At 44.0% G+C, this 12383-nt stretch overlaps 1 protein-coding gene across 1 annotated transcript in view; it reads right to left on the bottom strand.

Annotated features, from left to right (window-relative positions):
* DCBLD1 (discoidin, CUB and LCCL domain containing 1) overlaps positions 1–6328 on the bottom strand; it is a 36695-nt gene extending 30367 nt beyond the window's left edge. Inside the window, exon 1 of the mRNA XM_069489087.1 lies at positions 6217–6328. Coding sequence (XP_069345188.1) covers positions 6217–6328 — 112 coding nt within the window. The remainder of the gene's footprint in view (positions 1–6216) is intronic.
* Positions 6329–12383: the final 6055 nt, after the last annotated feature.

The raw sequence follows: 12383 nt of genomic DNA, 5'->3' as shown, positions 1-12383 counted from the left end.
GGATTACAGGCATGAGCCACCTCGCCCGGCCTTATTTAATACAAATAGTAGACAGATGGTATATAAGTGTGTGTGCACACATGTATTTGCTGGGGTATATATGTGTGTGTATTTATATAAAAATATATAAAACCAAAACATGTCCTTAGTGGTTCTATGTGTAACATTTTCCTTGCAGGATTATGGTATGTCAGTACAACATTATTTATTGATACCGTGCTTGTTCCACAACTGTTCTGCTTCTGTTGTAAGCATTAGGGAAGATCTTTGAAAAGGTAGTCAGGAGAGAAAGCCCCAACCTAAGAGAAATATATTCTTTCTTTTTTAAAAAAAAATAAGTTATAGTGTTAGCTTTCTTTAAAAACAGGGGGATGGAGGTAACATAGAACCACTTAGCTGTTACCTTGTTTCAAGGATATTCTTTGCAGCTTTTCCTACCAAAAAAAACCCCCACCTAACCTAATATTACCATATGTAAGCAAATACAAGACACAAAGCATTTCTGCAAATATCGGGTATCTGGTCACACGGTATATTGCTCCTAAGGAAATAGTTCATAAAAACTAGACTAATAAACCAAGTAGAAACGGCAGTAGACAGTATAGGCATACATGGCAATATGGCTTACCACAGCGCTAATGTCACAGGCATCTAAACACTGTCCCAAAATGATCTTCAAGGTGAAATAGGCCCCTGCTGCCCTAAATGTATAAGCGTCAGCAGATTTTAGGGGACCACTGACTCACCGGGTCCAAATCGGTACATTACCTGCCTCTCTATTCTCACTCACAGCAGCTTTCCTGCTGCTGCCTGTAAAGGGGTCTCAGAGATTCCCAACCCTTTTCGAAGTTGAAGTTCGGTATTTTCTTGAATACATGCAGAGTTTCCTAAGGCTTCACAATAGTCATACATACAACTCCGTTTAAAATGACTTAGGAAATATTACCCTTCACCTCATTCCTTCAAACCTTAACCACAGCATTCATGCACTGACTCAGGAAATAGAGCTTGTTATCTACCAGGCACTGAATCACGTGCTAGTGGTGAAAAAGAGAGGGTCAGTCTCATCTCTGCTCTCATGGATCTTAGAGAATCCCCCAATCCCACCCCAAACCCTAAAAACATCTCCTCTTCAACTCCCACTGAAAGGCAAGTTTGACAGTTCTGGATTCAGCATAGCAGGACTCACAACTTTATTTCCACATAGGGTTAGAAGTCACCATATGGGTTTTCTTCCCATCAATTGTCTAACCCACCCCACAAGACAAACAGCTATTTTTTTTAATATACAAAGCAGAGAATGAACATCTGGAAGATGACATCAACATGACTCCTCAGTTGCAAAAAGGCAAAATTATTCCACAGTCTGATGGAAACAAATCTGAAATTTTGGCAATATTTTTCCTTTCATGCTAAATGCTAGACTTCTATTACACCAGAATGAGTTTCCCTATTTTAAATCCACACTTTCTGACTTTTACTTATAAACAACAGTTGGATTACACATACAATCTCATTACTTCACTGCATCCAGGTTTTGATTTCTTAACTACAGACAGTATTGAGTCTTTAACAACAGGGCAGGGCTTGTGTTTCCACTGTCTTCTCACCCCACCTTCACTGAGCATCCATCCCCTGCTGGGCACCCAGTACGTGCTGGCCACTGTTCAAGGCACAGAATACCTAGGGGCCTTATGTTCTAGTGCGGGAAAGACAGACAAATTAAATAAAAGTGTAAATTATACACTCTATTGGAAGAGCATGAGTGCTCTAGAGAAAACCGAAAGCTGGGAAGGGGAACATGGAGTTCTAGGAATGAAGAGGGTGTTCCAGGTGGTCAGGAAAGTTCTCCCTGAGAAAGCAGCATCTGAACACATACTGCAGGAGGAGTGAGCCAGATGGATAATTGGGTCCAGACTGTTCCAGGAAGAGGGAACAGCACATGCAAAGGTTCTGAGGTAGAAGGGTGCCTGCCGCATTAGAGAAATAGCAAGAAAACCAGAATGGCTGGAGAGGTGTGAGTATGAGGGAGCACGGCAGGGAAAGAGGGCAGAGGGGCAGTGAGGGAGGCAGAACAGGCCCCAATATTGGCCAAATTAATAGTAATAAACAGTAATGAATAGTAAGATAGCTAACATTTATTGAGCTCTTATTATGTGCTGAGTGCAATGCCAAATAGGTTATATGCATTATCTTCTTAATCAAGAAAATCAACTGCTCTAATATGTATAGAGTTGACTTAACGCTCTACCACACACATGAAAGTAAGTCCAAAACTCTACAGGACATATTTCCCTAAACAAGCCTCCCCTACCCTTCACTCCCACCTCCTGCCTTAACATGACTAAAACCTTTGCTAAATGCTGCAATTAATTTAACTTCCCCATGCATCTTAAAAATAAAATTCCTCATAAATGTTGGGTGTCTTACTTATATCCAAGTTGTGGTTTTTTTTTTAATATGATTTTCAAGTCTGTTTCAGTACCACAAGGTTCAAGAGTTCAAATTTTGACATGAAAAGTTAATAAAAAACAGCTTGGGACATTATTCAGAGTTGAAATCCTGCTTTAATAACATCCTTTGATTTGTGTAATGAATCCTTTGAATAACTTCTTTCTATTCTGAAATATATGACATAACTTAATGTCTCTCAGTGTTACATACGAATTACATCTACTAGAGCCAAAAGATATATTGCACATATTGTCCTGCTGGCATGTTCTTTTCTGCCGTATTTTCATTTAAAAGGCATCCTTACATACAGAAAAATGCATGCCAACAGAGCTGGGCTTAATAAACAAAATTAGTGGAAGCAGTATATGTACCTTGATAAAGAACTTCAGTAGGCTCTTTATTAGTTTCCACTAATTAGGAAATAATTCAAAAATATCTCTTAAACACAAAGAGATTGTTCAGTTCAACTCAAAAACCAGTAAGCACCTTTGTCAGATGCCATGAAGACAAAGACTACAGTCCCAGTCTCTGCCCTCAGGAACTTACAGTCTGCAGAGCTGGCAGAAACCCAGTCTTACCCCAGGCCAGGTGCTATGAGGGAAAGTCTGGGGCAAGTGCACACACCGGTACAGAAGGTGACAGAATAAACTTGTGCTTACTTTTTAAAAAGTCATTCACCTGAAACATCAGATATCAGGTGAGCCCATGTCAAACCAAATATAAATGACAGAGGAGTTAAGAGCAGATCTTCTAATAGTAACAAATTAAGAGTTGGGCTGGGGGTTTTAAATGAAATTTTGAGTATCCAAGATTGAAACCTACACTTAGAATTTTCCTCAGAGATCAAGTGCTCATTTTTATTCTTCACTAATACTTAAATTATAAGGAGGAAATTTTAATTAACACCCATTTGCAAATCTTTTGGTGAAGAGACATGCAGGGATTTTTAATTTGCAGAAATTCATGGCATAAATTAAAAGTATTTTATTCTGCCAAACTTATGATATATCAAGGTAATAAGGCTGCACTAAGTCCAAGTCTATGAATTTATATAAACTGAATCAAAACTAATGATCAACTTATATGCCATATTATCTAAGGTCAAAAATCATGTGAAACAATCTATGTAAATATCTCTCTGTAGTTAAGTGGGTCCAGAGGAACAGGACATAAGAAGGAGCTGAAATCATTCCAAATTCTGGTCACTAAGCCCTAGTGTCTGGAGCCGGGCTGGCTGTGCACACTGGGAGGAATGGATACTTTTCTAATGTAACTGAACAAAAACACCACAGAGACAAGCAGCTGCCCTACAAAGGATTCAGTAGAGCTTCCCGGGGTCAACAGACTCTGACCATTAAAAAATAAATAAATAATTTTATTGATTGGGCTTATAAACATTTAGGTTAAATTATAACATTTGTTTCCTGAAACATAATGAATAAATGCCTAATATTAAACTGTCTTATAACATAGACGGTAGCACTTTATCACAACCCTAACATTATAAAAGGCTCCCACCATCTCAAAGCTGATTAGAATCAGATTTATCTGGGGGAACTTTTAAAAGGTACATATTCCCAGGTCCCACTCACTGGAAATTGATTCAAAATAAGGAGCTGGAGGCCGGGCATGGTGGCTCATGCCTGTAATCCTAGCACTCTGGGAGGCTGAGGCGGGAGGTTCGCTTGAGCCTAGGAGTATGAGGTCGCTGTGAGCTAGGCTGACGCCACGGCACTCTAGCCCAGGCAACAGAGTGAGACTCTGTCTCAAAAAAAAAAAAAAAAAAAAAAAAATAGGGAGCTGGAACTTTATAAAGCATCCAGAGAGATTGTGATCAGACAGGTTGGAGAGCCTGGGGAACCAAGAAGCACCAGACTACGCTGACTCAAAGAACAATGAAACTTAATGCAATAAATGGTAGTTTCTTCTCACTGAAAACAGACTATTATGCTAAGGCTGCCCTCTTACTTTCTAAACTTTTGAGAGGACAAATATTAATATTACTTATGACCATAATCCAATTTACAGAGCCAGGAGTGTATCTCAAGACCCCAAATGGGTGTGCATGCTTAAATTTATGAAAACTTGAAAAACGAGTGACCAAGTACTAGTTGGGAAAATCACAGAAGGGAGAAATATTTTTAAAATCATTGATTATGCCTCTTTACTCAAGTGGCATCAGCACTGGAGTTCCCAGGAGATTAGTTTCAATAAACATCCCAAATCTAAGCTTACCTTTTGAGTGTAATTGACTACTACGCCTTTGTTGGTTCTCTTAACATCCTAAATATATAGGATGTTTCATGGAAACTCAAATGACAATATCCTCTTCCATCAGTCAACTGCAATAAAGTCTCAGATTTGAAGCTCCGTAGGAATCTAAGCAATTACACTTGTTCCCAGAGAACTGCTCTACAAAGTGCCCACTTAACAGCCTGGATGACTTATCAATTCTGAAGCTTCATTTGGACAGATGGGTGACAGCTTTGGCCAGATTAGGACAGGTACATACTGTTAGGCTGATTCATAGATGTACAGTAATAAAGATATATCTTCAAATAATGACTTGAGAAAAAATATTTTAAAATATTTAAAACATCCATTGTAAAAATCCTACATATTGAATACAATCTTACGTATTTATTATAATTTTACAATATGGTTAGTACTGTGTTACAGTGACTCTAAACAAAATGATTTTAGGGTTTTTTTTTTTAAACAAATTGGTATTTTTAAGTAAAATTTACCACTACCTACATCTTGAGTATCCATGTTTCAGATTGAAACGGCTGCACGGTTCAGTGAAAAAATGCCAGCATGTTTTAGTTTTGATTCTTGTTTTACCAAAAAACTCTGTGGCTGGGAGAGCTGTCAAAGTACTGTGGATGGGCTCACCGCCATTAAATAACCTCAGCTATCTAGGGGCAGCAGCAGGGGAGGAGAGAGACGACTGAAACACCTCTGCAGAAAGCTGGCCCTTGCTATCAAAAACAGAACTAATTAACGAGGATTAACGACGTAGAGCCACCCAGGGCTGGTAAAACAGTTTCCTGCTTTCATCTGGTGGATAGGCAGAGAGGGAACTCGGTTGTGGGTTAATTGGGACCGGTTCCTTGCCCACGACCAGGTCCAGAGAAAAAGCAGCCTGGTTAGGCGTTGACTCGCTGAAATACACAAGAAGCCACATGATTCCAGCTCCCGGCGCAAGCAAGGCACTAGTGAGGAGGCGGCGGCACTGCCTGCTGGTCTGCGTCCGGGGCCAACCTCGGGAAAACATTCCCCGACCATTCCGCACCAGCCTACGAACGCACACGCCGGGATTCCCAGCCGCGCGGGGAGGAGCGGCGGCGGGGAGGGCCGGGCCGCCCAGCTGCGGAGCGGCTTTGTGAAAACCAGGCTGGAGAGAACTGTCCCTGCACACGACTGTCCCCTAAGGCGACCCTGGAGCCGGGTCACTTCTCACAGGGCCAGCAGAGAGTCAAGAAGTCTGGAAACTAAGTGAACTGGGCTGGAGGACGGCGACGAGAAAAAGTGGGGAGGCGCCAAGTTGGTTCTCTTCTTTTGGCGGGGAAGGAAGGAGTTTGGTGGGGGGGGCGACCGGAATGCAGTAACTTATCTTACCCCGAGCCGCCGCCGGGCGCAGCCGGACTGTGCGGGTGCAGACCGCGAGCCCGAATGCCTCCCGCGCTCGGTCCCTCCAGGCCCGGCCCGGCCCCCCGCGGTGCCCCGGGTCCCGCCGCCGGCCGGACGCGCTCCACTCACCCAGCTCCTCCGCCTGCAGCCGGGGCGGGGCGGACACCGCGAGCAGCAGGGCCAGGAGGGCCGGCCCGGCGGCCCCCGCCAGCGCGCCGCAGCCGCGGGCGCCAGGCACCATGGCCCCGCCGGGCGCCAGCTCGGCAGGCTCGGCCTCCCCTCGACGGGCCCCGCGCCGCCGCTGCCCGGGCCCGGCCTCCTCCTCTGCGGCAGAGCGCGGCGCCGGGACGGGGCGCTGCCGCTGCCCCGCACCGAATCCCATTGGGGCAGCCCTGGGCCCAGCCCGGCGGGGGCGTCTCCCACCGCGCCCCGCCCCGCCCCGCACGCCGGCCCCCAGAGGAGGAAGTCGCGCTTCCCGGCAGTGACCGACCGCGAGGCCGGAGGCGAGTCAGACGCCGCCCGCGGTCCTCTCTGAGTGTCTGGCGCTGCCTGCTTGGTTCGCTCCTTCTCCTCCACGCCACCTGTCCCAATACTCGCGAACCTACGAGCCAGGACACTTAGCCGTGAGACCCGCCCCTTGCCGCGCGGTGCGGGAGTCCTCCCCAGCCAGAGGGGCTGAGCGCTCAACGGTGCTGCGGAGAGACTGCTCCCCTCCACGGTTTTGTCAACCCCTGGGGATGGGCATCCCAGTTATAGCAACACTGGGGGACGGGACATACTTTGGTGATAGGATGGCAAGACCTCCATTCATTCATTCACTCATTCATGCAAAAGTTAGCTTAGCAGCGCGCATGTCAGGCACAGTGCTAAACCCGAGTGTCACTTGCAGACGTCAAAAATAATCAGGCAAGTATATAATGCAGATTGCAATCAGTGACATGAAGGATGCTAGTGGAGCACATCTAGAGAGATCTAATTAGAAGGCGAGTGAGGGGGCTGCGTGGGAGGAATCTGCCAGGAAAACTTCACCAAGTGGCATCTAAACTGAGACCAAGGCGGGCAACAGAACAGACAAGATGTGCAGCGAAGCCGAAGGAGGAACAGGACCAGGGTGGATGACACCCCGTGAGCAGGGGGTGCATGTCCAGCGATGGAAGCTAGAAGCTAGTGTACAGAGTAGGGCCGGAAGGCGTAGTTAAACGGCGCTAAAGGATGTTTAACTTGGTCCTCAGAGCAACGAGCCTCCACAGAAGGCTCAGACGAGAGGGGACACAACCTGATCCTCTGAGGGGTGGTGAAAGTGCTTGGGGGAGGGCAGGTTGGGAGAATGGAGAATTTCAAGGCCATTACTGAGAAGCGAAATGGTAGTGGCTGTGGCAATGGATGAGGACAGATTATATACATATTTTAAAGACACTCCGACGTTTCTGGCCCCCTCGCAGTCCCCTTGCGCTTCCTCTGCGCGCTGCCCTAACCTTCGCACCATTGCGCAGGACCCAGAGGTTGTTACACCTGGAAGTGTGGCCTGGGGTGGGGGTTGGGGGCGGGTATTGGAGGAGGAGAGGAAGCGACAGCCCCTTCAAGGCCAAATATTGGCCCGTCATGTGATCTTGGATATCCCAAACGGACTCATTTCATACATGAGATTCCTTTTTTCCTGTCTTTATTTTTCAACTAGATAGGAAAGCTGTTGAAATGTCAATGAGATTGCCTTTGGGGCTTTGCTTTCTCCGTGGCAGCAGACCTTAGAGGAAAGAACTTGGACTTTAGGAATGAAGCGGATCCAAGTCTGCTTCTGGGCCCCAGTTTTGTTGGGAAGTATAATACCTAACTTTTCTGGTTGTCACGGAGACGAAATAAATATGTATATAAAGTTCTAGCATGTAAAGGAGGCACTTAATAAATGTAGGTATTACCATTTTTTAATTGAAAGTAAATTCACACCCATGAAAATATTGAATATTCTTGTGCACAAAAACATAAAAAGATACTTTGATACATTTAATCACTTTCTAATTCCGGCTTTCTCTTTTTCTTATCTCTCTTCATTCTTTCTAAGCAAGTGAGTTTGTGCAGTTGCTCTAACAGTTTTGACTCTGTGAGCTATGAATGAAGCAAAGACAATGAAGGGCATTGTTTGCCAGTGAGGAATTCACAGGGTGAGGCAGGTGGGCTCCCTGGGGTGACCTTTTTCATCTCAGTCAGTACCTTGATAGGAATGGAGTTATCTACTCTACACCAGAATCCTGAGCCACATGCTGGGAGCGATTTAGGACCTGGTAACAATGAAGCAACAGAAAGACCAGCTGGATACTATTGCTTTCATCAAGCCTTTCCTTCCTTGAAATAGTAAATCCCTAGTTAAGAAAAGCATAGTGAAAGAAAAATGTGGAAATACAACGGATTAGCAATTATATGTATGTGTGTTTGTGTGTGTGTGTGTATATATATATATATATATATATTTTATTTTTATTTTATTTTTTTTTTTAGAGATATTGTGTCTAACTACGTTGCCCAGGCTGGAGTGCAGTGGCTATTTACAGGCACAACCATAGCACACAACAGCCTCCAGCAATCATCCTGCCTCAGCCTCCTGAGTAGCTGGGACTACAGTACATTTTTGTATATAATTAAATAAATAAGCCTCATTGAATTAATATACTTCAACCACATAGACTTATATTAAGCTCGTATACCTGTTTTAATCTTGAAAAGATTCCATTTTGATTTTTTTAAACAATGCATTATGGAGTCTCAGAACCAAGTTCCATTAAGAAAAATTATACTTGTCGGGCTCTATGCACAAACATCGCTCATAGTAAGATGTGAAACATCTCTAGGAAAGGGCCTCCCACACTTGCCATTCAGTCTTTATTTTGCATATCTTACTGCAAGTTATGCTTATATTTGCCAGCTCTTTTGTAAAAATAGATAACAGCTGGTCAGGACCTGCCTTATTTTATATATGTAAAATATGTGTTCTGTCTTGCTTAGGTAAGATAGAAGGTAAACGTAACTGCAAATTTGGTATGACTCTAAAGTGGTTGGATAGATACAAAATAGATTGTGGTTCGATTTGATGACTTAATTTTATCCTTAACATTTAGTAACCCTGATTGTTACTCTACAAACACTATCTAAAATATAAAATTGAAATGCTTGTAAGTGTCCATTTCCTGAATGCTCTCCCATTTCCCTTTCAATTCAACACGTGTGTTTTAAACATTTTCTAGATGGAAAACGATGTGATGAAGATACAATGATAATAAATACAGGTACCTTCTCTCCTTCATTTATCATCTAATAATAGAAATTTGAGAAAATTAATTACATAGACAAAATTAATTGTATAGGTTCACAAGTATGATGATAGAAGAGGCTCAGGGTGCTACAGAATCACAGAAAAAGGGTATATAACCTGGATTTTAAAAGCCTAGCATGGCCTGAAACGGGTGAAGATGGTAATGGAAAGAAAACAATGTTTGTCAGACAAGGAGAAGAAATTATTTAAAAAGCTCAAACATAGAGATCGTAGGGTGCTTATAAGGATTGAACCTACTTCCTCAGTGAACTTGAACCTAAACGCAGAGTAAGAGGCAGGAGCAGGATCTGAGGGTTCCTGGAGCAATGGGAAGCAGGGAAAGTGGAGAAACTTGTTCAGATTTGCATTTTAGAGAGATCACACTGGCTACAGGTGGGCAATGGATTGGAAAGGCAGGCAGGGAGACTGGATTAGGAGTTTGTCACGACACTCCAGACTAGAGATAATGGGACCTCAGCCCTTTGCGCTCAAAGTGGGGTTTCTGGACCAGTAGCATCCACATCCTCTGAAAGCTTGCTAGAAATGAGGACTGCTGAACCCACCCTCACCCCAACCTCTGAAGCAGAATCTTCATTTTTATAAGATCCGCAGGTCAGAATGAAACCATGCACATGTCAGAGATAGTTAAAGGGCAGAAACACAAAACATATCGAGTCTTAGGATAATAGGCAGTGCCAGAGAAGAAAGATTAAATTCTGAATGCAACAGACAAGATAATTCATATCACCCACGTTCTTTTCTTTTCTCCAACTCTCTATTGAGTTTTCAAACATTTTGTTACTGATACTCATCAAGTAGCCACATCATCTAAGCTCCAGAAGGGATTCTTAAATGCTGTAGCTCACCGTGGCCAAGTCTTATCCTCTGTTCTTCTCTTTTGTGAGCCCAGAAATTTATTTTTTGTCAATGTGCTTCACCTTGGGGGGTACTGCTTCATGATTAACCTAATCACACAAGTATATAAAACAATCTCAATGCTATTTTATTAAGTATGAAAACTATAAAATATTGAAGAACATTCCCTTCAGCCTGAAAACAACCTTGGATGCTAGAAGCTTTGTTAGGTGAACGTGAAAGAAAAGCAAGGTTCAGGCCGGGTGCGGTGGCTCACGCCTGTAATCCTAGCACTCTGGGAGGCTGAGGCAGGTGGATCGCTCAAGGTCAGGAGTTCGAGACCAGCCTGAGCAAGAGCGAGACCCCCGTCTCTACTATAAATAGAAAGAAATTATCTGGCCAACTAAAACATATATATAGAAAAAATTAGCCGGGCATGGTGGCGCATGCCTGTAGTCCCAGCTACCTGGGAGGCTGAGGCAGGAGGATCCCTTGAGCCCAGGAGTTTGAGGTTGCTGTGAGCTAGGCTGACGCCACGGCACTCACTCTAGCCCGGGCAACAAAGCGAGACTCTGTCTCAAAAAAAAAAAAAAAAAGAAAAGAAAAGCAAGGTTCATTATTTAAGTGGTCATAATGTCTGAAGGCAACAAAGTGAAAGAACTAGGTCTTTCCACTCCTCACACCTGCTAAAGACAAAATTATCCTGACCCTTGTAAAAGTGGTAAAGAATCCTGCATTCAGGACTCTTGGATGAGGTGTAAAGGTTATGGCAATAGGGGAGAGTTCGGGCTGAACTCTGAGCACAGCAAAAGCGGCCAGGGATTTCTAACCAGTGAGCAGAGTGTGGCGTCAGTGATGGAAAATTACCAAGAGGAGACAACAAGGGTAGGGGATTCTTGTAAACTGACTTAATGGGATTCTTGCTGAAGGCAAGTCCAGGACTTATACACCAAAGGCAGGGCATGAGGAACATGACCAGGTATGAAGGATGGGGGATTCTCTCTGAACTAACTTAGCAGGATTCTTGCTAAAACTGGACAAGGTATGCTAAAGACAGAGTTCAAGGACAAGGCCTCCTCGAAAAGAATGCTCAGAGGAGCCTGACTAAAATTTGGTCAAGGAGAATCTTTGTTACCCGCATGTAGATATTTCTGCCACCAGCCCTAAACAGCTAGAAGATGCTGGTCAAACCCCCTCCCTCCCTGTGGCAGAGCCCCACAGGGCTCAGTCAACACTTGCCTCCCAAACTGCCCTTTCTCTAATTCTTTTTTTTTTTTTTTAGACACAGTCTTGCTCCGTCACCCCAGCTAGAATGCAGTGGCATCATCATAGCTCACTGCAACCTCAAGCTCCTGGGCTCAAGAGATCCTCCTGTTTCAGCCTCCTGAGTTACACCCAGCTATTTTTTCTGTTTTCTTGCAGAGATAGGGTCTGGCTCTTGCTCAGGCTGGTCTCAAACTCCTGACCCAAAGCGACTCCTCCCGACTCCTCCCACCTTGGTCTCCCGCCTTGGTCTCCAGAGTGCTAGGATTGCAGGTGTGAGACACCTTGCCAGCCTTTCTCTAATTTTTGTTTGTGATAAACTTCCCACTGTCCTACCACTCCCTCTTTAGACATGTTAATGCCTCTCACTAGGCCCAGGCTTTCTTTCTTGTTCCCTCATTTTTTCTGACTCATTTTTCATTGATGTGTGGTATAACTTTCAAGGGGAAACCCTATTTGTAAGTTCTAGTTGCCTCTGTACTGCTTGCAATAAATTTGTGTCATTTCAAAATGTAGTTTCTGAAGAGCTTTCAAATACTTAATCTGAGTTGGTTCTTATGGCATTTCCAAGACAACCGTTTCCTAACTGCGCTTCCTAGCAGACAAGTCTATCCCCATTGGGAGATTTACAGAACACAGGAAAGGCTGGAAAAGCTATGAAGCAAAGAAACTTACCTGTTCACCCTATTCTTTCCCAAATGTATTTGGATTATTTTTATTTCAGCATGCTATGGGGGTACAAATGTTTAAGTTACATATATTACCTTTGCCCCACCCAAGTCAGAGCTTCACGTGTGTCCATCCCCCAGATGGTGTGCACCACACCCATTAGGTGTGAATATACCCATTCCCACCTCCCCCCCTGAAATTTCGT

Source organism: Eulemur rufifrons, chromosome 15, assembly GCF_041146395.1.
Source record: "Eulemur rufifrons isolate Redbay chromosome 15, OSU_ERuf_1, whole genome shotgun sequence".
Taxonomy (NCBI): Eukaryota; Metazoa; Chordata; class Mammalia; order Primates; family Lemuridae; genus Eulemur; species Eulemur rufifrons.
The sequence above is the reverse complement of the archived record's forward strand: the minus strand, read 5'-3'. Positions and strand labels throughout refer to the sequence as shown.